Genomic DNA, 22,852 nt, shown 5'->3' on the forward strand with positions numbered 1-22,852 from the left:
GCTTCGCAGCAGCGGAAGCTGAGGAACTGAAATATGTCATCATGTTACTGTTGTTGTAATCTGATGGGATTTGAGATGCTGCAAGAACTGTAAATACTTTCAGTTCTTTGAATACTAACCTGGTGAAAATTTTGCCATCAGTGATTAGACTCTCAGGGTAGAATCCAGAGGTGCTGAGCACATCTGTGAGAACTCAAACATCCATAGGACTAAAAACCCACATCAAAGAAGCAGCAGGTTTGCAGCAGCAGTCAAAGCCAAAGCCATTGAAGTATTTGGCTGTACACCAAAATTAATTCCATAAGTCATTAATTACTTTTTGAAAAGAAATATCCTGCTGAATTCCTTAGGATGGCAATGATGAGGTAAATAAAATTAACAGTGGTCGATGGGAGCTTTGGTATTTAAATTTTTATAAACTGGAATTGTTTCCTATCACTGAGCTATGTTTGTATTTGTAGATGTATCATAAAATGGAGAAGCAAAATTTGCTGGGATAAAGATTTTAGCATCATGAGATGTTACATAAAACACCATGTGAAATTCAAGATCAATACCTTCATCATTTGGAGAAAAATGTACCTGGGGAGGAGAGATATGGACAGGAAGCCCAACCACTCTCACCGTAATTAGCAAGCACAGGAGTTCTTGTCAGAAATTATTCAATCAGTGATCCATGAAGCAGCCACCTGCCTCAATAACCTCCCTCCTGGACAAGAATAGAACGGGAGCAGCCTACCAGGAATGCAAGAGCTTGGATTGTCACAGCGCTGCTGCCACCACAGGGAGGGCATTGCCTCACAGCCCTGGCAGCCAAGCTCATTTCCTCCTGGAGCATCTGGCAGCTTCCAGGGGGGCAGGGGGGAGACCAGACCTGCACTGCAGCAGCACTGCGAGGTCAAGCCTGGACAGCAGGAGGAAACAACAACCCTGCTCAGCTTTTCCACTGACACTGTCTGAAATCCTGAGAGATTAGAGTTGGATTAATGTTGGTTACCTGGGCAGGAACTTGAGCTGTGCACTGAAGGATGACTGAGCCTGGATGTAGCCTGTTTTTGGAAGCAGCTCCATGTGCTTGCTCAATTCTCTGCACACCTCAAACTTCAAACGCAGCGTGGTTGTTGCTCTGCAAACACATCAGATGTGCTCAGGTGCCTTTGAGGCCACTTCAGCGACTCTGGAGTCTGAGCCCTCCTGCCCCCACCCCTGCTTTGTAATCAGAACAATCCCAAGCTTCCTTTGAAAATGATGGGCATGGAAAGCTGCTACAGCAAGTTCACACAGTTGTGCTCTCTTTTAAGTACAGAAAACAAGACTTGGAAGTTCTGTAACAAACCCAGCTGCAGTGCAAACAGTGCACAGACTGATCCAAACAGAACTGTCAGAGCTCAGCACAGTGCTAAGTCGGGTCGGGGCGAGTCAAGGCCAAGCTGTTGTGAAATATCAGCTGATTATTTGCTCCTAACATACACTGGCTCTGTCTGGATCAATAGGAGGACTGAACCCTGGTGGCTTCCTTAAACAGATGTAACTTGTCCTCCGCCAGCAGAGATTCTGCAGGGCTGGAAGTCACAGCGTGGCTGAGCTGGTCCTGCCAGCTCCTCTGCTAAACCTTGGGATCAGTTTGCCCTAGGAATGGCACACTGGTAGCCAGGGATCCTCTGCCTGTCTACTGAATTCTGGCCCCGTCATAGCACAGCAATAGCCATGGATCATCCCCTGCTTTGGAATTTTATGCCTAAGTGCAAAATTGCCGAGCAATTTACAAATATTTCAGCTTGTCATTCTCCTTCCCTTGGACTGGTTTCCAAGCTGTCAGGCCAGATGGTCTCCTCTAAATCAACAGCTACAGCAAGTGGGGTTGGGAGCCTGCAATGATTTCTGACTGTTGACAATCTAAGAGAATTATATACTACTTCATTAAATCAGTGCAGATTATAACCTGCCAAAGAAATTACTTTTCAAAATGATTTCTATTGAACATGATTCTGATAAGACACTTTCACCCTTTATGCTGCTTATTTATACTGCCTGATTACCAGGGTCTTCATGACCAGAAAAAAAAAACCCAAACCAAAACCCAGAACAAAACCAGTATTAACAATATTTTACTATTCACCAGAGTTTGCTGGGACATTCCAGTGCCAGAAGTATCTGAATCACCTGGAAACTTTATCTTCCCCTTCTGCTACAGCCTACAAATCACAGCCAGTGGGACAAGGCAGGCTCCAGGAGGAATCCTCCTCCTGACACACCACAGGGAAGTGTCAGGAGCTCCTGGAGGGAGAAACTGCTCAGGCCACAACAGGAGGAAATCAATCCACTTTTGCAGGATAAAGAGTTGACACATTATATTCCTGCACATGAAATACACTGAATTTCAGCCCGCCTGACTGTATAACAGGCAATTTTTCCTAATTATGGAAATTGTGTGATAAATCAAAGCCTTGACTTGCCAAGGTGCCAAGGACAGGCTACTACAGATTAAGTGCTCTTAATTTAGTGAAACTTGGCAAAGGATCAGCAGGATTTTTCCCTCAGTTAAGAAGTTTTGCCCTAAGCAATTTGACAGCTTCTATCTTTGGGATCCCCTTGAACTCTTAAGTTTTATTAGGAGACTTATTCTGCTTCTATACTTATAAGTTTTATCCCTGGGTTATCTAGACCAAGTAAAATCACTTACATAACAACTTGTGCTTGTCATATCTGTAAGCTGAATTTCTGAGATAACAGCTTTACTCATTTCTTTCCAACTGTGAAGAATCTCTGCAGTCTTTAATTCTGGTAAGAGGTTTAGAATGGATGCCTTCCGCAGAACCAATCTCTCCCCCACCCTCCCACAAACCCACCCCAATCCTATTGAAATAGCCTCTAAGAAATGCAAATTGTTAAAATAAGAATTCCATAGTGACTGCATTAGGTGGAGGGAAGACACCCAGCACCTGAAGACAATTAAATGTTCTCATAACTGCTTTTTAATAGCAGGAAATCTCCAGAAGCCAAGGAGCTGGAATATTCCCTTTATATCACAGTGCAAACAGAACCAGTCCGCAGACATGACTGACTTGGACTCTGAAACACCCCGATATTTTCCCCCTGTCAATCACTGTCTGGTCACTCTCTGGGTGATCAGAGGGATCTGTCCCTCCAGTGCAGTGCTTAAGGCCTACACAGGTCAGGAAAAGCTGCACCTTTCCCATTTTAGAGTGAATGCAATAGGACCGACATGATTTGTCCAGCATCTAATCCCAGGTCTGGAAAGACTCTCAATAAAAAGCACAGCTGGCATGAAACTGGCTTGCACACCCTAAGTCCCCCCAGGACTTTAACTGAATGCAAAATAGCTGAGAAACAACAAAATATTCTTACATAAAATTTCCTGGCTGAATCAACCCAATGTGCACTTAATTTTAGACACATTTAATCTCCCTAAACGTTTAGTGTGCAAATTCCACATGAGGTGTGGGTTTGCTGTTCCCTAGGGGTTTCACAGCTCTCCCTAAGAACAGGAACAACACAGGGAATCTGGTAGGAGTGAGAAGGTGTGTGGATACTTCACAGCTCGGGCTGGTGTTGGGGGTCTGGGATTGCAGGATGCCCAAGCCCAATTTCCAGAGCCCAGAGGGCTTTCAGGATGTGCCCCGAGAGTGCCAAGGCCAGAGCCACCCCCAGGGCAGCTCACCTGCTCCGCACCTCGACGCTGTCCTGGTACAGCCGCTCGTACAGGCAGATCCTGAGGTCCACGCTGGGCTGGGGCACCCAGACGGGCACATCCACGGAAACTCCAATGGCACTGAAGTTCAGCTGGCAGGGCAGGAATGGCAGGGGATTAGTTCTGTTAGCCTCAGGCTCTCACTGACTTACAGCAAGAATTTCTGCTATAAATACAGCAGAATAAAATATTTTATTATTCATATTGCAACAGGTTCTTTAATTAGGCAGACCTAGGAAAATCATCTGCAAAGTAAACCCAAGACGTTACAGTGCCCCAGCAGAAAAACACAATTATACTTTGGTTTGGATTCTTTGACAGGGAACATGAAAGAAGAGCATCTGCCCATGATACTGAAAAGAAGTATTTGAAGTGCCTTTAGCTGAAGTGAATGGGCCCCAATCCAGGCTCCCCCGGGGCTGCAGCTCGTTCAGCCAGCACAGAAATGCAGTGAAGGCAGCACAGGGCTGTGCTTCCTGCAGTGACCCGGGTCTAGCACCAGGGCCCGCAGAGCTCAGCCCTGGAAAAGCTGATCCTGGAGGAGAAGGTGCCCACAGGAGCCTCAGCAGGTGTCTGCAGCTCCTTCTGCAGCCTGAGGGAGAGCCAAGACTGGCTACTGAGCTTCTGGGAAGTTTGTCTTTATTTTTTGGCAAGCTTCTATGAACTTTTCCAAGCAGAATTTGGCTTTCAATAAAATTTAGAATCACAATATGCTGAAGTGGTAACTAAAGTTGTCATCTCTTCCAGCTTTCACACATCAGCTTCACTACTGCCTGCTAAATAATTCCAATTCTGATAGATCAGAAAGAAAATAAACTATGTGGGTTGGGAATAAGGGAGAATACTTCCACATTTGTTTCTAGGACATGAGATGTTTTCCAATATGATGCCTGATAAAATGGGAATATCAGGATTATTTGCATAGAAATTTAAGAGAATGAACAGGTTTAATAAACATCCTGCAGCAGAAATAAGAGCTATGACTTAGAGAGTTACCTCGCATCAAACTACCTAATACATAATTCTTGAGAAAAGCACAAATCAGAAGATTTTAAACTATTTCACACATGTTTTGAAGCAGGTCACTCACTGGTTTGCAGTCTGGGTTGTCAAACACAATCACAAACTCTGCCCTCACATCTCCAGGGACAGCTGGGACAAACAGGACTGGAATTTTCACTGAGCTGAAGGGTCCAATCTCACCCTCAGTTACCTGAACAACAACAATGAAACTCTAGAAATTGCACTGAAATAAAGAAGCTGTGCATACTCACTAGACTCACTCTGCTACACCTGGTTTGTAACTAAATTGAACTCACTATGCACAGGAAAAATCAGAACATTAATATGGCTCAAATCTGACATTTCCCAGATATTCTTCCTGTGTTGTCACCAGACCTTGTTTAACCACAGAACCACATAGCAGAAAAAAAGAGTTGAACACTGGGAAATGGGAATGTGCACAGAATCTTTCAGCTCAGGTATGTCTCTATAGATCAAAGGAAAGGAGAAAAGTGTACTGTGATTTCATTTTAAGAATTAACTGTGATACAGTGATGTACAGTGAGCTTGGAATGACCATGTACTTAAGCATTTCTCACCAGAGCAATTTATTTTATGTAGGCTCAACCTAGTGAAATCTTGTCTGGATCTCAGGATATTCATTACCTTTCCAAGCATAATTTCAACTGGTATTTCTTTGGGAGAAAGTTCCACTAAATTATCTGCATTGTCTGTGTCCAGATCTGATCTGGTATTTAATTCTCCTTGACCAAGTTGTTCTGAGGAAAGAAACAAACACAAAACACAACAAAATGCTGGATGTGTGTGATCAAAAAAAATCCGACAATGCACAAGTACATTAATTTGGGTCAATATTGCAAATCCAGGCACGTATAGCAGTGATGGGAAAACTGGAGTGTCTGGAAGGAAATATTCTTTTGGCCATCCAGCTTTAGTCTAGTTTGGAATTCTACCTGAGGCACTTGAGCCTTCCACTACTGAGTAACAACATTAAAGGTTCATTGGGACAAGGTCTGTATTGGAGATTGGTACATCCAAAATGCAGACTCAGCTGGAAGTGGGGTTGGCCTTCAAGAGCAACGTCAGTGGGATAATGCAGCCAGAAGGACCTCTAAAAACCACTCACAACCTTTTCATGGAACTTTCAACTTCCTGAAATTGGAATGGTGAATATTGGGAAGAAATGTTAAAGAACATAGATAAGAAAGAAATTAAGAAAGTCTTTCTTCTGTAAGACTGGATTTTATTAAGCACATAGTAAACATTAGGAATGAGATGGAAAATGTCTGAGGAGGTTCATCTTTCTGCTTCCTTGTTCCTAGAATTACAGACTATAAAAATAAACCTGTCATGTGGATTGCTATTCTGAGAAGTGGGGATTCAGTTGCTGAGACAAGGATGATGTTAACAATTTTGCAATTTCTGAAGCTGGTTGGGTTCTGTGTTCTTCTGAGACTGAATTGTTGATCACTAATGAGCAGTGAGGTTCTCTGCTGCTTTTGATATAATGGTGTCAGGACATTATTTTTAGTCATTTTCTGTGAGGCAGCATACAAAGAAATATAACATTACTCCCAGAGTGATGAGCTACTTAATTTACTGAGTAACTTTGCAAACTGAATTGCACAGTTCATTACAGGAGACTACAGATGGATAAAACTTGGGGAAGTACAGGGCCATGTCCCAAAGCATCACCTCACCCATGGCACTGCTGCTCTTGGGCTCCTGGGCTGCACAGTCCTTGTTTTGATCCCCAGCTGCCACTGGACTCTCGCTGCTTTCCTCTTCAGGGTCACAGGCACGGGAATGTTGAGTGACCTATTAGGAAACACAGCAAAGGATTTTCTCCCATGGCTGTTCCTCTGCCTTGCACCAGCTCCAGTTCTTTCCAGCAAAAGTTTTATGCAAATCAGACTTGTGCTTTCTTGCAACAGTTCCACGTTATAAATGGAGAAATGTGTTGCATTTTCCAAGAAGTGCACATTCCACTAGACCTTTATCAATGAGCAGATTGAAGTTTTGCTGGTTGCCCCAAACAGGTAAATAATGTAACAGGAGCAATGCAGTCTAGTGCCAGTTACTTTACAATTAGCAGAACCAACATTTTTCTAGTGGAAACCCAGGCAGTTCTATGTCAAAACTAAGTCTGCTGCAACCAGCCCTCTCTTTATCACACCCCTCACTTTATTGCTAGTTTTGCACCAGTTCATATGTTTCTGACTTGCAGGAGTTGAGATTTTAACGACTCTGTCAGAATCTCCTCTTTTAACTGAAGTATTTTCTCCTAATTGTCATGAATGTGGAGAAAATAGGAATCATGGCATAAATAAAGTACTTTAAAAATCAGCATTGCTGGTTTCCCCACTCCTCACAAAATAATTGTTTTTATCTTCTAATATTTGGGTCTAACAGATTATATTTATAACAACCCAAATGTACTAAAGGTTGGACCAGAGGATCTTCTCAAGTCCTTTCTGACCTGACCTGCTCTGTGACTCTGCAACTCCACCACACTTCCCAAAGCAGAACATTTCTATTCCTTTAGGGAAGTGCTTTTGAACCCACCACTCTTGCAGGAGCAGATTTTACTGTTGCTCTGAGGGTACTTGTGGCACCTGCTGACGTCTGAACTTTGAATCTGGTTCCCAAAGCCCCGCTGTTTGTCAGGCTGATGGTCTGTGAAATTGTCTCTCCCACCACAAGGCTGCCAAAGTCAATGAGCTCTTTATCCAGAGCCAGCTGTGAGAAGATAAACCATTAATTACCACTGGCCTACATAGCACTAATGTCAATTAAATGAGCATCGGCTTTTTATAATAATAATTATATTATCCACATGCTAAAGGAAGTCCCTTACAATGCACGTCTTGACTGTACATTTCAGTGGAACAGAAAAAGGACCTGTCTGGGCCATAAACATGACTTCTCCTTCCAGCCCTTCATTTATCTAGAAAACAAAAGAAAAAACCCCAATGAAAAATCTTTTCACTCATTCTTTGAGTGCCATATTAAAATGCATCTTTACTGATTCTATGTTTCTACTTTAAAACAGTCTTTGTGACAGCCTGGTTAACTTTAGCTGGGCAATATTATAAATATTTGGAAACTTGCTCTCATTTGGAGGCATTTTTCCAAACATGCCTTCAGAATTTGCCTTAATACAATTTATCAGAGCTTGAACATGCATACAGCTACAACAGTAGTTCTTCTAAAAATGTAATTAGTTTCCTTGTTAGCAGTTAAGAAATTTAATTATGATGTGTTTAATCAGTCTAGTGGCCTATACTAGGATCCTCCTCATTGTGCACTTACCATTGGCTTAAATGTTACCAGGAATTCACAGGACATCCCAGAAGACACTTTGCCAGGTGGGTCAAAACTATGGAGATAATTAACACAAAACTCCAAATTAAAGCTGTGGAGGGAACACCCAGCTCTTGCTCTGGTAACAATGGCATATTTTTTTCCCCCTCACTTGGACTAATTATCAGAAAGTCAGAATGAGTGACAGATTAATGAAAGGCTACAGAACCCTGCTGCAACTGGGAAACAACAAAGGCTGATTCTTCATGAAGGTTTTATTCAGAAAGACTTCAAGTGCTTTTAAAAGGCAAGACAGGGACTGTAGCCAAGGAGGTGAAGCTGAGGTTCAAAATCAGCAAGAACAGGTTGAACTGCCCAGTCAGATAATTAGGAAGCAATTTCTCCCATTATCCATTTTAATGCTGCTCTGTAACATCTCCCCTGTCCAAACACAAAATGAAGAGGAAAAACCCAAGGAGGGAGCTGCAGATGATTAGAGAAAGTCCTGCTTGCTGCCAGCTGTATCAAAATTATCTTGAACAGAATCTGCCACTCATTTCATGGTCTGTGTGAGGCAAGGAAAATGCCCATCAGAAGACAAGACATCTCACAGCTGCACTGTAAATGAAATTATTGAGGCACTCCTGGAGATCTGCTCTGCCTGGCAGAGGAGCCAGAGGAGATAAGGAAGTGTTGTCAGCCATGGGAGCCCTGAAGCCAAGTGAGACACAGAACACACTCGCCCTTCACAGTTTTATCAAAACAAAATTAAACTCAAGCTAGAGCAACATGAAACATTTTCAAAAGGGGAAACACACTTCAGAATTCAGGAGCTTAAAATGTGGACAGGGAGTAAGCACCTCTGAACATATCCCTGGCATTTTCTCCTGAGAAAGACTCTAAGGAATGGTTCTTTATTTCAAATGTTACCTTGATACAATAGTTCTGATTTAGAGCACGAACTGCCAAGCACACAAACCCCCACAGAACCACTCTGCTAAGCAGAGGCTCCCATTGCATGGGGTGTAATAATGCTCATTTTAACCACTAGAAGAAAGCTTTTTATCAGCAAATATGGTGCCTGTCACTGATAACAGCTCTCAAGTGTTACGTCTGTAAATACCTGGGCACTGATTTCGAGGACAGTGACACCATGACAGTGTAGACGTGCTGGGAGTTTTCAAAATACTTGGCAAAACTATTTTGTAACAAACAATTTATGTCTGGTTCTACCTGAGATAAGCTTTATACAGTGTAGGATCAGTGTCCACAGGTTTGTGCTCTGCTGGTCAAATTATTAATGATATGACAATGAAGAATAAAATCTTAGATTATTTTTGCTAGCTATCCAGCTGGCAAATGTATGGGTAACCAATTTATTTTTAAAAAGTTAATTAATTCATCAGACATTGAAAAATCATTCACAACTCTTGACGTTTCATTTCCATTTGGAAAGTATTTTGAAAGGCAATTATAGCAAGGAAAGACTTAGGCCTTTCAAAAAGCATTGTTTAATTTTTGGTCACAAACCAGAGGTGCTGATTTACCATATGCAATTGTCCAGCACACTAAATGAGAAAAAAAAAATCAATATTTGAGAGCAGGAAACCCTCATTTTGTCAGATTAGTAGCTTCGGGCTTTGTCACAGAAATTAAACACGTTTGTAAGTGGGTCAAAATTAAATCCATGCACGTGATTTTGAAACAACCACGAGCTACACATTGAGTCAAGCACCAGAGCAGGTTTAGGAGCTGAAGGGCTCTGTTGTGTCCTGGTCAATCACCCATCTCCATCAGTCTGGGAATGAAGTGCTCCACACCTTTCCCAATCCACCTACAGCAGCTGGATCCAGACTCACAGCTCTCCAGGGATGCTGTTCAGTCAAGAACTCTCTGCTCACATTCTGGTGGACTCTTGTGGGGACAGAGTGGGCAAGGAATGGCTTCACCTTGGACCATCCTGTCCTTATCAGACGATCCAGAAATTCCATGTGCGGTTTATCCCCACAAGCACAGTGGGCAGTGAGCTGGGAAAGGAGCTCTGGAGTAAGAAATCACTTAGAGTGGTGAAACAACTTGTTTGTTCACTGGGGTGTGCTTAAACTGTCCCACAGGTGGCTTCTCCAGGTCAGCCATAAGGGTTGAAAGCTGAACTTCCTCTGTAAGCCACAGGAATTCACTTCCATCTCTCCTATTTGTCCATAAGCTTCATTTACACGCAGGAGCTTTAGCATTTTTTCACTTTTAGGCTGGACTACAATAATTTTTTTGTTTGTTTCACAGAATTCCAGGTAAATAAATTCTTTTAATGACTTCGTTTTTTAGAGAAATACTACTTTTCACACAAACTTGCCTTTTATATATTTAAAGGCTCAGACCAGTTCCAGAGAGAGCTGGTGTCTGAATTCTTAAAAAGAAATATTTGGTGGATACCTCCTTTTGTTTATTTATAAACAGTGAGATAAAATTATCAATATAGTTTAACTGAGATTAATTTTCAATCTCCCAGCTAGACACAGTGCTTCATTACATAACCTGTCAGCAGGATTATGGGAACAGATTGATGGGAAAGATCACAGGATTGCAATTTAAGTGCTCTTTGCTCTGCGATTGATTTCCTTTATTTCATTAGCTTTTTTCCCTTCCTTTTCTGTCAGATTATACTGTGTTTATCTCAACCCACAAGTCTGACTTTTTCCCCCCAGTTCTCTTCCCCATCCCACTGAGGAGGAAGTGAGGAGCTGCTCTGTGGAGTTTCTTTGCCTGCAGGGTTAACCCACAACAAGCAGGAATTTCAATTACTGCAGAATTGGGTTCCAGCTCTTGTTGTGGTACAAAGGTAAAACAAGTCTGCAATTAATTTACTTACTGAACACTGATGAAGTCCTTGAGACATTCACTGATTCCCACCAGCCTGCAGTAATTAACACTGTAGGATGCATTTGTCAAAACTATCTTCTTTCTGTAGATTTGACCAACATCAAAATCCTTGGAATGCCAAACATACCAGGTGAATGTCAGAGACATGATGTCATGTTCATGGTCCAATAGAGTTATTAACAGTCTTGTTAACGAACCGAAATTTAACTGCATGGGAGTCACCACTTCTTTAAGGACATTCTTTTACAGTAATAATGTATTTACAAACAATATACAAGTACCAGTCATGCTGCCCTTTAAAAAAACACACAACACAGTGCAACAGAAGGTTTCATCATCTGCTCACCTTTCTGACAGTATTTAAACTCCCCTACGTATAGGAAGTATTTTATAATTTACATAGTAAAACTGACTAGTTTATTTAATCTATCACTTAACTAAGAGATTGTTAGAGAAAAAGCCAAGAGCTGTTTCAAATTTCACTTCAGACCTATTAAAGACTGCAACAGAGTTTTGATCAAGACATTGGGATACACCTACAGCACATCCATCTCTACAATTCCATGCAGAATGGCCACCGACCTTGAAATGAATGCAGCTGGGTTTGCTGTGGAAAGCACAGCCCTTATGTCCTCGACCAGGCACAGTTTGCTTGTGAAGAATTCCAGTTTGGAGTTCCTCCATTTTTTTCTCAGCCATTCTTTTTCTCATTGCCCTTATAGCCAACCGTGTTGGATCTTCTGCTTTGGGTACCTGATAAGGAACGTGCAGAAAGACCACCAGGGCCCTGTGTGATCACAGAATCTGCAGCTCCAGTAGAAAAATCTGCAAAAGGAATATTCCAGCACCCGGCCAGCCTTTTCCTGGCTCTCTCCAGTCAAACTCAGCCTCCCAACCTCAACATGAAGAATTTCATGGATTCTCAGCTGTCTGTTCTGCAGCTTATCATCACCCAACACTATGACATCATGTTTTTCATGGCAGAATTAGCTTTTCTGCACTTTAAGGGGTTTTTTCCCCCTCAACTTCTTAAACACTGAGAAAAAAATCAGCTGACTTCACTGGAATGTTTCAGTCATGGTCCACTGCTTCTTATAGGAATTTGTACCGACACGGTTTCTTTTTGATCGATTCTGAAGTTTTTTTAAACTCAAACATTAAACATAATATGATTTATGTCTTTACAGATTTCTGAACTAAACCTGAAGTGTTGTTTTCTCTTTGAGAGAACTAACTCCTCCAGAACAGTGTAAAACAGCAATGACTGATGATATTCTCACATCTGAATTTCTGTATCTATGTAATAACATAAAGGCTGCATTTTAACTGCAAAAGACACAATTACTGGCTTTAAGCAAGGTTCTTTTCTATTTCTAACAAGAGATATCACAACATTTACCTTGTGCAAATCATATTGTTGACTCCAAAGTCCTGGGAACTCCGGTACTAGGAGGGTCTGGTCCCTCTCTGTGTCCTCATCATCACTTTCCCAGAGCACATCCTGGGGTCTGTTCTCAGAACTCTCTCCCTGAGGAGCAGTTCTCTCCCCAGCCAAGGAACAAACTGACGGAGAGCGCCACGACTTTGGTGAAAGAACACAAGTTTTGAAGATGCAGCTAAAAATTACTAGAGAACAGTTACTTCAACAGTTACCAGTTTCTGAGGAGATCTTGTAATACAAAAATGACAGGTTTTAGAGTTCAGAGGTCAAAGATGACAACTTAGATCAATTCCCTCTTAAAACATTAAATATAGACAAATTCTTATGTTAAAAGTTACTATATTTCCTTCAAGAAAAAGGAAACTAGCAGACATTAAGAGATCTGATGGGGGAATTATTCTCCACTTGGTCTGTACTGTCTCATGTTTGGTTGCATCCTGCGCTATTTTTAAACAGAATTCAGTGACCTGCACCTTTAACAAAACAAAATGAAAAAATCTAAAGACAGTTCATTCCCAGGCCTTTGATTACCTGTGATATTTCTCCATCTGCATGTTTGCAGGTCTCCTCACTTTGCCAGGCTTCCCGTCTCTGCAGTAAAGGACCCTCAAGTTTACCACGAGCCTTAATTGCCTTAGTAGGGGACTGACTTTTTTTCTGCTTGTGAATAGAAGCTTTTTCTTGCAAAATTCGAGACACAATCTCCATTTTTCTTGATTTCTGCAGTTCTCTAAAAGCTCTGTAATCCAAAGTTGTAAGAAATATTAACCCAACCATGGTTGTTTACCAACACTATTAACTACAACGCAGTTCCCTTGGAGCCTTTAAGCTAAACAGCAAGTCTTTAAGCTGGGTTCAGTGATAATTTGTGCCAAGACACCAAATGATTCAGAGGCTGTTTATACATTTTTGCAGACTAAATATACTCAGTTACAGGGTTTTAGAAGGCTGATACAGACTTTCACAGTGTTCAGGGGAGGAAGAAGGACAGTTACTTCAGGGTTCAAGTTCAGGGTCACTGAACTTCCCTCCTGGAGGAGTTGATCGTGGAACACCCACAGAGCTCTGGTGCTCTGAACGCCCCAAGGCAGGAGTTCAGGGCACCAAGAACAGACTGTGCAAGTGTCACACACAGAGTGGGAGAGGGAGTTCACTCCCTCCAGGCACCATCAGAGATGCTCTGCCTTCAGGATCTGTCTGAGCTCCAGTACATTCCTGCATAAGCACCAGGGAGCAGGGAGAGTTTGATAGGGATATGACACTTACTCTTTCTTTTTTTCATGCTCTTGCTGTCGTTTATGGAGAAAAATTTCCCTGATAACATTGCCTCCTTCTGCTAGGATGGCTTCCTTCATTTTCATCTCCTCCTTCTTTGCCTCCAAGGCCTTTGCTTTGTTCAAAATCTGGAGAGTTTGGAGCCTTTCCTATGAAAGTCACACAAACCAGTTACATATTTGATGCACCTGTTAAAGAATATAAACCAGAGATCTAATGTTGGTCCCCTTATCCATTTGTAGTGGATGTCTCTGAAGTAGAAGGTATTGTTTGTAATATTCTCTGTAGTCATGGGGGGCTGAGAGGCAGAAAGCTCTGACTAGGTCCAGGCTACTTCTCTACCCTTCCAGCCTGCCCCTGCAATGCTGTTCAGTGAAGGAATGTGAAAAGATAACAGTTCTAAACAAATCAGGATTAAATTAAGATCATTCCCTCAGATTCTACAGAACATAAATAGAAGAGCAAAGCAGCATAGCTCAGAAATTCCTAATTTATACTATTTAAATTCTTAAATAACTGTTTTTCTTCCATATGTTTTCTCCATGTGGAATATTTCTGCATTGGGATCCAAATAACTGGAAATCCTTCTGGCTGAACTTCCAGAGAACTTATTTTAGTATGCATTATTTCCCAGAGACTTCCCCTCCCAGAACAACTAGACTGTTGACAGAATAAACTGCATCAGCAGAAGTGTCAAAACCTGCCCACACAGATCTCATGCCATCCCTCCAAGAGCTAAACTCCCTCCAGTTTCAAGAGATTTGGTCAGTGATCTGCTCAAAAATCACCACACAGTTCTGCAAGGAAAACTGACATGACTTGCATTAGAACCCAACAGTCTCCCAAGTCAGTGACTTCATTCCCATCCCAGCTCAGCAGCAGTACCCTGTTGGAAGTGATGCTGGTTTTCAGGGAAAGCACAGCTTGTATCCTTCTCTCCATATGCTCCTGAGCTTTCACTTCTTCCTTTGCATTTTTTTCATGAATTCTGTAAGCAAAGTAAAATCTTTCAGGCTCACATCCTGGAAAGCTCTTGGTATTAGAACGTCTGAGCTGACAAGGAGTGATTGCCAATGTCCCCAGGCATTGCTGCTGTGAACCCCAGTTGGGTGGGCACTGGCTGTGGGCACAGGGGAACAGTTGGAGGCTCTTCCAAACACGGCACTGCTTGAGCTCCAAGTGCCAACAGGTTTTCAAATATTTTGCTCAACAACTTTAATTTTTAAAAGTTTTGGATATGAAGAATGTGTTTCATGTTATGACATATGACTGGCTGCTAAAATAAAGAATTCAGGTGTTGCTCATGTAACCAATACCAAAACATTATGTAGCAAACTTTTCAAGCCAAGCACATGTACCGACACTAAAAATAAACCCTAAAAACTCTACAAATTGGAAATACGTGGGTAGGAATCAAACCTGGGAATATGCCAGATAATACAGTGGGAAACTAGGAAAAAATTAAGATTGATAGGTTTGTCAAGAAAAAAAAACCTATTTGATTTCATTTTTCTTAATTATCATCAGTTTGTACATACCATCTAATAAAAATAAACCAGCACAGAAACAGTACAATTACTTCCATCATTTTATAATTAAGTCCTAATATTTGTATATTAGCATATATTTGTATATCTGTAAAAATAAGTAACAAATGTTCCGTTTCTTCAGCAGCAAAATAATTCAACTCCAGAGTAAAAACATAAACATAAACTTATGAAAGAATGTTTAATTTAAAATCAACCAGAGCATGAGCACAAAGAAATGGCCCATCAACTCATTTACCTGACTGATGGCTTTTTGCCACGTTTCTGAGGGGACATTGAATGGCACAGGGCAGGTTTCAAACCTGGATTTTAGTTACACTACTTCAGTTAATGGCACACACATACACAAAAATGCTTCATTACTGACGCCTCAAGGGTCGGAGCCCTCATTACAAAGACCATCCCTTCAGCTCCAGGGATCTGGAGGCCATGCTAGGATAGTGAGTGGATTTTCTTCTTTCCATGTCCTTTTGTGCCCTCTAAGATCTCAATGCTACATTGTACCTGTCACAAGATTTCCAGGTGCAACAGAAGACACACCTTGCAGAAAAATCATTATTTTTCAAAGACTGGGGGATAAAGTCTTGCCCAGCAGAAGATGTACAATAGGAAATGAGTGAAGCCCCACCTTGCCATGCTTTGCCTCAGGAAGCAGACTGCTTTCTCATGGTTCCTTTTGGCATCCTCGAGGATTTTTTTATTTCTTTCTTCACATTCTCTCTGGGCTTCCTCCTCTCTTCTGCAAAACACAGACAAACCAACAGTTGCAGCAGGACTAAGGAAAACTTGATTGCAACACAATGAGAACTCAGGGTGGGGTTGGGGAGTTTATTAATATGTGCTGAAATGAGGACATTTGTCTGCTCCCCACATCCCCCATATTACAGACAAAGTGATGAACTTCACAAAAGCCACAAACTGACACCCTGGTGTCTGCTTTCTCTCCAGGAAATCTCAATAGACTTGGCTGTAAGTCCAGAAGGTCCTCATGGCCAACAGCACTGCAGACATATGCAGTTAGTCTGACCCAATAAACTTCATTTCCTATGACAAAAACCTCTGCATTTGTAGGTTTTTTTCATTAACAAGTTTATTCCCATAGATCAGAAATCTTTACCTGCATAGCTGCAAGGCAGTGGCCAATTCTTATTTTAATTCCATTTCCTCATCAGACATTCGTGAAGCACACCCAGCTGAGACACACAGTAGCACCAGTATTTGAACTACCTGCAGTAGTGAATTGGCTGCCAATAAAACAAGAAAGGCAGCAGGCTCTGACTTAGAGGCTCTTACTTCTCTTGAGTCCGACGCCTCCCTTCTGCTTGCAGGGCTGTTATTTTTTCCTTCCAAATCCTCATTTCTCTTTCCTCCTGGTATTGCATCTGTAGCTCCTCCTCATCTTTTTGAAGTTGTTCACGGAGGATGTCGTATTTTCCCTGCTTGGTTTTTATCTGCCACATCTCAACCCTTTAAAACAAAGCGTGAGTTGTTTTCACTGAAATACTGATATTCTTTCACTTTAAGGTAATAGATTGAGTAGGGAACGCTCAATGGGGAAAATAAACATGTAGCCATGTTTTCTTTTATTATTTTAAAACACATTTTGAATCAAACCCTTTTACTGACACGGGTGTTCCAGACTAAGGCTCATATCTAATAGCATATCCCTTTTAAAGACATTAAAAATATTGGTCAAAAAAAAAAGGTAAAAAAAATAAACCCCAAGGTTGTGTTTCTCCCATTTACCCAGAAGAAAATATGAAAAACCAAGAAAAATTCTAAAAATAGCTTTTCCTTCAACAGTAAATAACTTCACGGACAGGCCATAGCTTTTATTCTTCTGTGCTTTGCTGAAGGAACCAGATATGATAGGGCTGAGTACATTAATCTGTTCTGTGTATTGCTAATCACACAATAAACAAGTCAAGCATTTTAAAGCTATTACACAACACTGCAGCAGAACACACTGTATCCTGGTGAACCACTTGGCTAATCACAGCTAGAAGCTCGTGCCTGCGTTCCTCCTTTGATGTACTGTGATGTACCTGTGGTACCAAAATATAAACACACTCACCTGTTGCCTTCTGCAAAAGACAGTTTTACTCTGTCTGGTATAAAGAAGTAATTTATTATGTGTGAACAATCAATTACAAGCAGCTATATCAGCTTGGCATAAAAATACACAGTACTGCTACAAAGTCTCCATCATGCTCATTTTCTATCCTTTCCTGTATGCCCTATAAAAACACTAAGAGGCATAAATTACAAGTATTTATGCTCATGCATAGACAGATTTACTTTAGTCCAGCTCATTTTACATTTCAAATGAGACCTGCTCAGGTCACAATTTATGCACCTCTCATAATAAAATCAAAACTTTATTTACATGTGCAAAACTAACTTGGGGTCCGATCCACAGCACCCAGCTTTGTAAGGAATGAACAGTGCAGGCTAAAAGTTGCTCTCAAATTATTTACTTCAGTATTTACAAGCAATTTCTGTATTGATTAACTTTTGAATCCATCCAACAGCATATGAAGAATGTAATAAAGATTGATTCGCTTCACACTTTTTTCATTCCCTCACTTACAAGTTTTGTTTTAGTGTCAAAGCAATTCTCAACTCCAGCTCCTTCTCCCTCTCCAGCTCAGTGCACAATCGGCTGCTCAGGGCCTGCAGGCGGGACACGGCTGCGCTGGTAACGTTAGAGAGAAACAATCAGAAAGAAACGTGAACAAAGCCCCCCTTGCAAGATCAGCAAGAATAAAGCATAGCTCTAAGGCTCAAATTTATTCATTAGAATCCCAGCAATTTATGCAGCCTCTTGTTTAACCTTCTACGTGTCCATTCTTGAGGCAGAGCTTTCTTTAAACTCTTACATGCTGGTTGAAAGGACCAGATGAGAATTTCAAAAGCACTGACCAGTAGCTTAATGCAACTCTTCATTTCTCAGACTGATAAAAGTAGTATTATTCATGAAGATAAGCGTAGGTGAACCTAGAGAACCTAGACCAATTTTGCTTTTAAAATGGTATTACAATATTCCATACACTGAGCCTACAACTGCAGCATTCCCACACAGTTATTTTCCTTCTCTCCCCAGGAAAACTAGTAGACAGTGTACTACAGGATCCACAGACAGTGGCCTGACTATACTCAACATAAACTCCCATCCTCTAAACGAAAATTGGATCTTCTACCTGCAGTTATTCCTCTAACTTCAACATTTCTGTACTGGCATTGGTAGTGCTAATGGCAGCCAGGATTTGCGTTATTGCTAAAACACAATGACTTTGAACTTCATAAGCCAAAAATCTATCAAGTCTTCTCACTCCTCTAGGCTCTTGCTAAATGTAAGAGATTGGGAGAATTGCTATTTCTTACATATCTAGACCTCTCCATGTGATAAGGATAAACACTACACTGCTTTTCTGTCTTTGCTGGGTTTTGCTACTGTCTCCAAGATCCCACTTGCACCACCTCAGGAGGCTCATTTGCATCAACTCATCAGTTTTGTTTAAGCAGCTCTCCCATTCTGGCAGTTAACCTGCCTTCCTCTCTCTCATTCATCGCTGCTCTAACCTGGAGATTAGCACAGGTTAGAAATGCAGCTGCGAAGTTTGTTCACAAGCCTCTGGCTCCTGGTACACAAGCCACCCACTGCTTTCTATTTAAACCAAATGTGAAGAGTACAGTAAATTGCCTCCCACTTGATAGCACAAGTGTTTCAGAGCAGCTCCTGTATGCAGAGCTACTCCTGAAAGGCATTCCTGCATTCCAGAACAACACAAGAAAGAAATGGCTCATGTATGTGCGTATTTATAAAAATATGTGCACACACATATATATAAATCCTGACTGAGTAATCACCAGAAGCAAAGCCATGACCTCCAGGAGTGCCATAGCACCTTGATTCATCAGACTGAATAGAAGACTGAGACCCTGACAGACATAATTGACAGCAGTGGGCTAGGCTGATTTAATACCTGTTGTTACATTTTAAAATATATGCCTCTTTCCTACCCATTCCCAAGTTTCCACCTCTTTCTGCTCTTATCTCATTAATTACACACAGATGAACACAGTGGATGCCTGTAATCCTTGGTATCCAGAAATACTCTCTACCTACACATTGCCAGCCTCCTCCTCTCTCTCTATTTCCATGTCTACATGATCCAGCTGCTTTGCCAGCATCCTGCTCCGCAGCCGACAGGCACTCAGCGTGTCACTGCAAGAAACAAACACATCGTTTATATTTTGTAGGTTCTTTTCTCTCCCCAGTGAAACTCTTCTTTTGGGGGGCAAGATTCACAGCCAGGATTCCTGTCAGATATACAGTTCTATAAACTCAAGTATTTATGACTGGTACAGTATCTCAGTATTTGCTGGTGATTTGTACTGATGGATTATGTTTGCTTAAACACCAACCTGGTTTTTTGGACCACCAGTTCCTTTTCCCAGATCATGTCATCGAGCAATTGGAGGTTCCTCTGTGAGGCTGATATGCGAATTTTGTCTGCAGACTTCAGAGGCTGAATGTTACCAACATTGCCCAAACAGTGTTCTGAGCTTTGCCTTTGAATTGGAACACACAATCAACAAAGAAACATAATGAGAAATTGTAGTTATGTGAAGTTTGTATGACATCCTTACATCCTTGCTTTCTGTTTTATTCTAGCAGAACTGTTACAAATAAGACCATTATAAATAAGGATAAACACGAACACAAACTGCACAGGAAGTTTGCATGCATGGACTTATGCCAGGATTTTCAAACCTGGATATCTAATGTTGAAAATTTATACCCTCATTTAATGCACTAATGATGTGTCTTTGTTTTTGAAATGCCTGTGGCTCCTCTTGATCCCACCTTGGGTTTGCAATTTTAGCGTTCCTGAACAATAGTTTACAATTTTAACAGGAACATTTTAAACTAGTTTAAGACATCATACACAGCTGGTCACTCAACACCACAGAGGAAATTCCTGTTTGAACTGGAACAAGGTATTTACATGCTAGAATCAGACTGGTCTCCGACATCTTCAGAAGTGTCCTTGTTTTCCATCTTGCCACCACCAGCCAATTCTTCTTCCAGCTCATATTCTAGCAGATATTGAAACAACAGCTTAATAAAGACACTGTGAATTTTAAAATGCAAAGCTTTCTATACTTGCTGTCAAGTCACAGCGTGGAGAATCAGAGATGACATTTTATAGCATTAGTGCAGCATACATTAAAAAATTCATATGGCAAAACACGCAGGACTGTTGTACACCTGCAAATGAACAGGAGAATGTTCTCTGCCTTCATGTGGAAGTGTCACCAAGAATCCCACTTACGTGAGAAAACCCCAGAAAGAACAGGGAGGGGGACAAGGGAGGATAATGCATTGTCAGGTTCTGGACAACAATCTAACATGTTTATCTTACATTAAGTTTACATTCATGTCAGTTTTTTGTGAGTTATCAAAATAATTCATTTTCACCTTCCCAGTGTTCTTCCACGCCAGGGAGCTGACGAGCTGCATCTTCTTTTTCTTCCTCTTCTTGCCTTTCTTCTTCTTCCTCTTCTCTTTCTTTTTCCTCCTCTTCACTTTCTTCTTCCTCCTCTTCTCCTCTTTCTTCTTCTTCCTCTAGAAACACTAGAGGAGATATTTGCTGTTCTCCCTCACTATAACTGGTCTCATGATCTTCCATGCTGGCAGCTCTTTCCAGATGACCAGGCTGATAAAAAGAAGGATATGTTTTACACATCAAATCTCCAACAACTTGCAGTAGTGGTGACCATCTCTGGAGGTGAATTCACAACATTCAGTACATACTTAATGCATGTGAAATAACTGGATACAACCACACACCTCTGTGCTAGTTACACATTTTGGGTATCAACTACAATAAATCTCTTAGCAAAAAGCAAGGACTCTGCCATTTTTCTTCTTTTTTAGTAACAATCAGCTCAGTAATAAAACAAACCTTCTGTATGTAATTTACCCACTTAGACAATGACTTCATCCCAAATGACTTAGGCACAACTCCAACAAACACTATTTGCTCTTGAATCTTGTGGAGCTCTCCAATATAAAGTAAACTGTTCCCAACTGTTGTTACCATTTATTAGAATTCAGTAAATTCTGCATGTCATCTAGAATGAGTTATTACCACATGGCTGAGCATTTCACATCTTACTCACAGAGAGACTTGGACATATGATTAATTTTAACGAAGGTGGCTCAGCTTTGAGTGCGTTTATGTAAATCCTTCTGCAGAACTTAAGAGCATCAACTAGAAGAGAGTATCTATTTTCTCCAGTTAAGGAGCAGAGAAAACACACCCCAGGATTTGAAGTATGGAGGAATGAGTAAATGATAGGAACCACCTTAAAGCCCAGCAGGATTCCTGCGCTGGCCTACAGCTGATTTAGGGATGTTGGCGGCACAAGAAGTGGCACAAACATCAAACGAGCTGCCAATGCAGCAGTGGTTGCAACGCTTTTAGCCAAACCACTGCGTTGTGAGGTTGTGTGGCTCCAGCTCCCAAATAACAAAGTTTTAGGTAAATTAGGCCGAGATGCACCGCACGGCGGAAGGCCCCGGCCCTCCCACAGGACGCCCCGGGGCGGGCTCGGTGCTCCCAGCGCTGTCCCCTCACGGCTCACCGCGCTCAGCCCCCGGCCGGCTCCTCACGGCCCCGGGCCCGCCTCGCCGCGCCGGCCGCGCTGCCACGGCAACGGCGCCAACCACGCGCGCGGGGGCGCCGCGCACGGACGGCCGCGAACCGCCCCCAACCAGCGCGGGCGCGGGGCAGGGCGGCTCGCTCGGCCCCCCCCGCGGGGTGGTGCGGGCCGGGCGCCGCGGGCCGGTGTCCGGTGTCCCTGGGCCGGTGGCCGGTGTCCCCGGGCCGGTGGCCGGTGTCCGCGGGCCGGGCCGGTGGCCGGTGTCCCCGGGCCGGTGGCCGGTGTCACTGGGCCGCGGTCCCTGGGTCGGGGTCCGGTGTCCCTGGGCCGGTGGCCGATGTCCCTGGGCCGGTGGCCGATGTCCGCGGGCCGGGCCGGTGGCCGGTGTCCCCGGGCCGGTGGCCGGTGTCACTGGGCCGGTGGCCGGTGTCCGCGGGCCGGTGGCCGGTGTCCCTGGGCCGGTGGCCGGTGTCCCCGGGCCGGTGGCCGGTGTCCCTGGGCCGGTGCCCGGTGGCTCCGGGCCGGTGTCCGGTGGCCCTGGGCCGGTGGCCCTGGGCCGGTGGCCGGTGTCCCCGGGCCGGTGGCCGGTGTCACTGGGCCGGTGGCCGGTGGCCGCGGGCCGGTGGCCGGTGTCCCTGGGCCGCGGTCCCTGGGTCGGGGTCCGGTGGCCCTGGGCGGGGTCCGCGGTGTTGTTCAGGCCACTGAGTAGTTCCTGAGGTTTGAGCCATCTGAGCAGCTCACTGCGGTGTTTTCCTACTTGACGACTGTTTACATTGTTTATTCTCAGAAGGTAGATTAAAATATGAACCACTGACACGGCGCCTGCCCGAGTGTGGTGGCGAGTGAGCTTTTGACACGTTCTCTGAAAGAATGATTTACGCTTTGGAAATACAGTGGCATTAACAATTCCATCGTATTAGTTACCGTCAGTAATTACCCGGGTGGAAGCACCTCTGACACCTGTGCTGCCTGTCTGGGGCATCTGGTTCAGGTCAGAGT

General features: G+C 42.8%; 1 protein-coding gene across 5 annotated transcripts in view; it reads right to left on the reverse strand.

Moving 5' to 3' along the window:
* The window catches only part of CFAP74 (cilia and flagella associated protein 74), a 38,496-nt gene extending 16,613 nt beyond the window's left edge, over nucleotides 1-21,883 (reverse strand). For 3 of the 5 annotated variants that reach the window (XM_048326276.1, XM_048326275.1, XM_048326273.1), the window contains exons 1-22: nucleotides 21,836-21,883; nucleotides 20,667-20,904; nucleotides 20,194-20,284; nucleotides 19,610-19,756; nucleotides 19,311-19,409; nucleotides 17,772-17,876; nucleotides 16,475-16,648; nucleotides 15,810-15,920; nucleotides 14,520-14,622; nucleotides 13,626-13,783; nucleotides 12,891-13,098; nucleotides 12,318-12,500; nucleotides 11,501-11,671; nucleotides 10,908-11,026; nucleotides 8,048-8,114; nucleotides 7,593-7,682; nucleotides 7,301-7,474; nucleotides 6,436-6,553; nucleotides 5,381-5,493; nucleotides 4,803-4,925; nucleotides 3,683-3,804; nucleotides 998-1,126 (exon numbers count right to left, since the gene is read on the reverse strand). In XM_048326276.1, the coding sequence (XP_048182233.1) occupies nucleotides 998-1,126; nucleotides 3,683-3,804; nucleotides 4,803-4,925; nucleotides 5,381-5,493; nucleotides 6,436-6,553; nucleotides 7,301-7,474; nucleotides 7,593-7,682; nucleotides 8,048-8,114; nucleotides 10,908-11,026; nucleotides 11,501-11,671; nucleotides 12,318-12,500; nucleotides 12,891-13,098; nucleotides 13,626-13,783; nucleotides 14,520-14,622; nucleotides 15,810-15,920; nucleotides 16,475-16,648; nucleotides 17,772-17,876; nucleotides 19,311-19,409; nucleotides 19,610-19,756; nucleotides 20,194-20,284; nucleotides 20,667-20,877 (2,816 nt within the window). In that variant the 5' untranslated portion in view covers nucleotides 20,878-20,904; nucleotides 21,836-21,883. Of the gene's footprint in view, nucleotides 1-997; nucleotides 1,127-3,682; nucleotides 3,805-4,802; nucleotides 4,926-5,380; nucleotides 5,494-6,435; nucleotides 6,554-7,300; nucleotides 7,475-7,592; nucleotides 7,683-8,047; nucleotides 8,115-10,907; nucleotides 11,027-11,500; nucleotides 11,672-12,317; nucleotides 12,501-12,890; nucleotides 13,099-13,625; nucleotides 13,784-14,519; nucleotides 14,623-15,809; nucleotides 15,921-16,474; nucleotides 16,649-17,771; nucleotides 17,877-19,310; nucleotides 19,410-19,609; nucleotides 19,757-20,193; nucleotides 20,285-20,666; nucleotides 20,905-21,556; nucleotides 21,815-21,835 lie in introns of those variants that run through there. The other 2 variants (XM_048326274.1, XM_048326277.1) reach the window with 2 other exon arrangements.
* Between the last annotated feature and the right edge of the window lie 969 nt (nucleotides 21,884-22,852).

The sequence above is a fragment of the Corvus hawaiiensis genome, chromosome 22, assembly GCF_020740725.1.
Source record: "Corvus hawaiiensis isolate bCorHaw1 chromosome 22, bCorHaw1.pri.cur, whole genome shotgun sequence".
NCBI classification, from domain to species: Eukaryota; Metazoa; Chordata; class Aves; order Passeriformes; family Corvidae; genus Corvus; species Corvus hawaiiensis.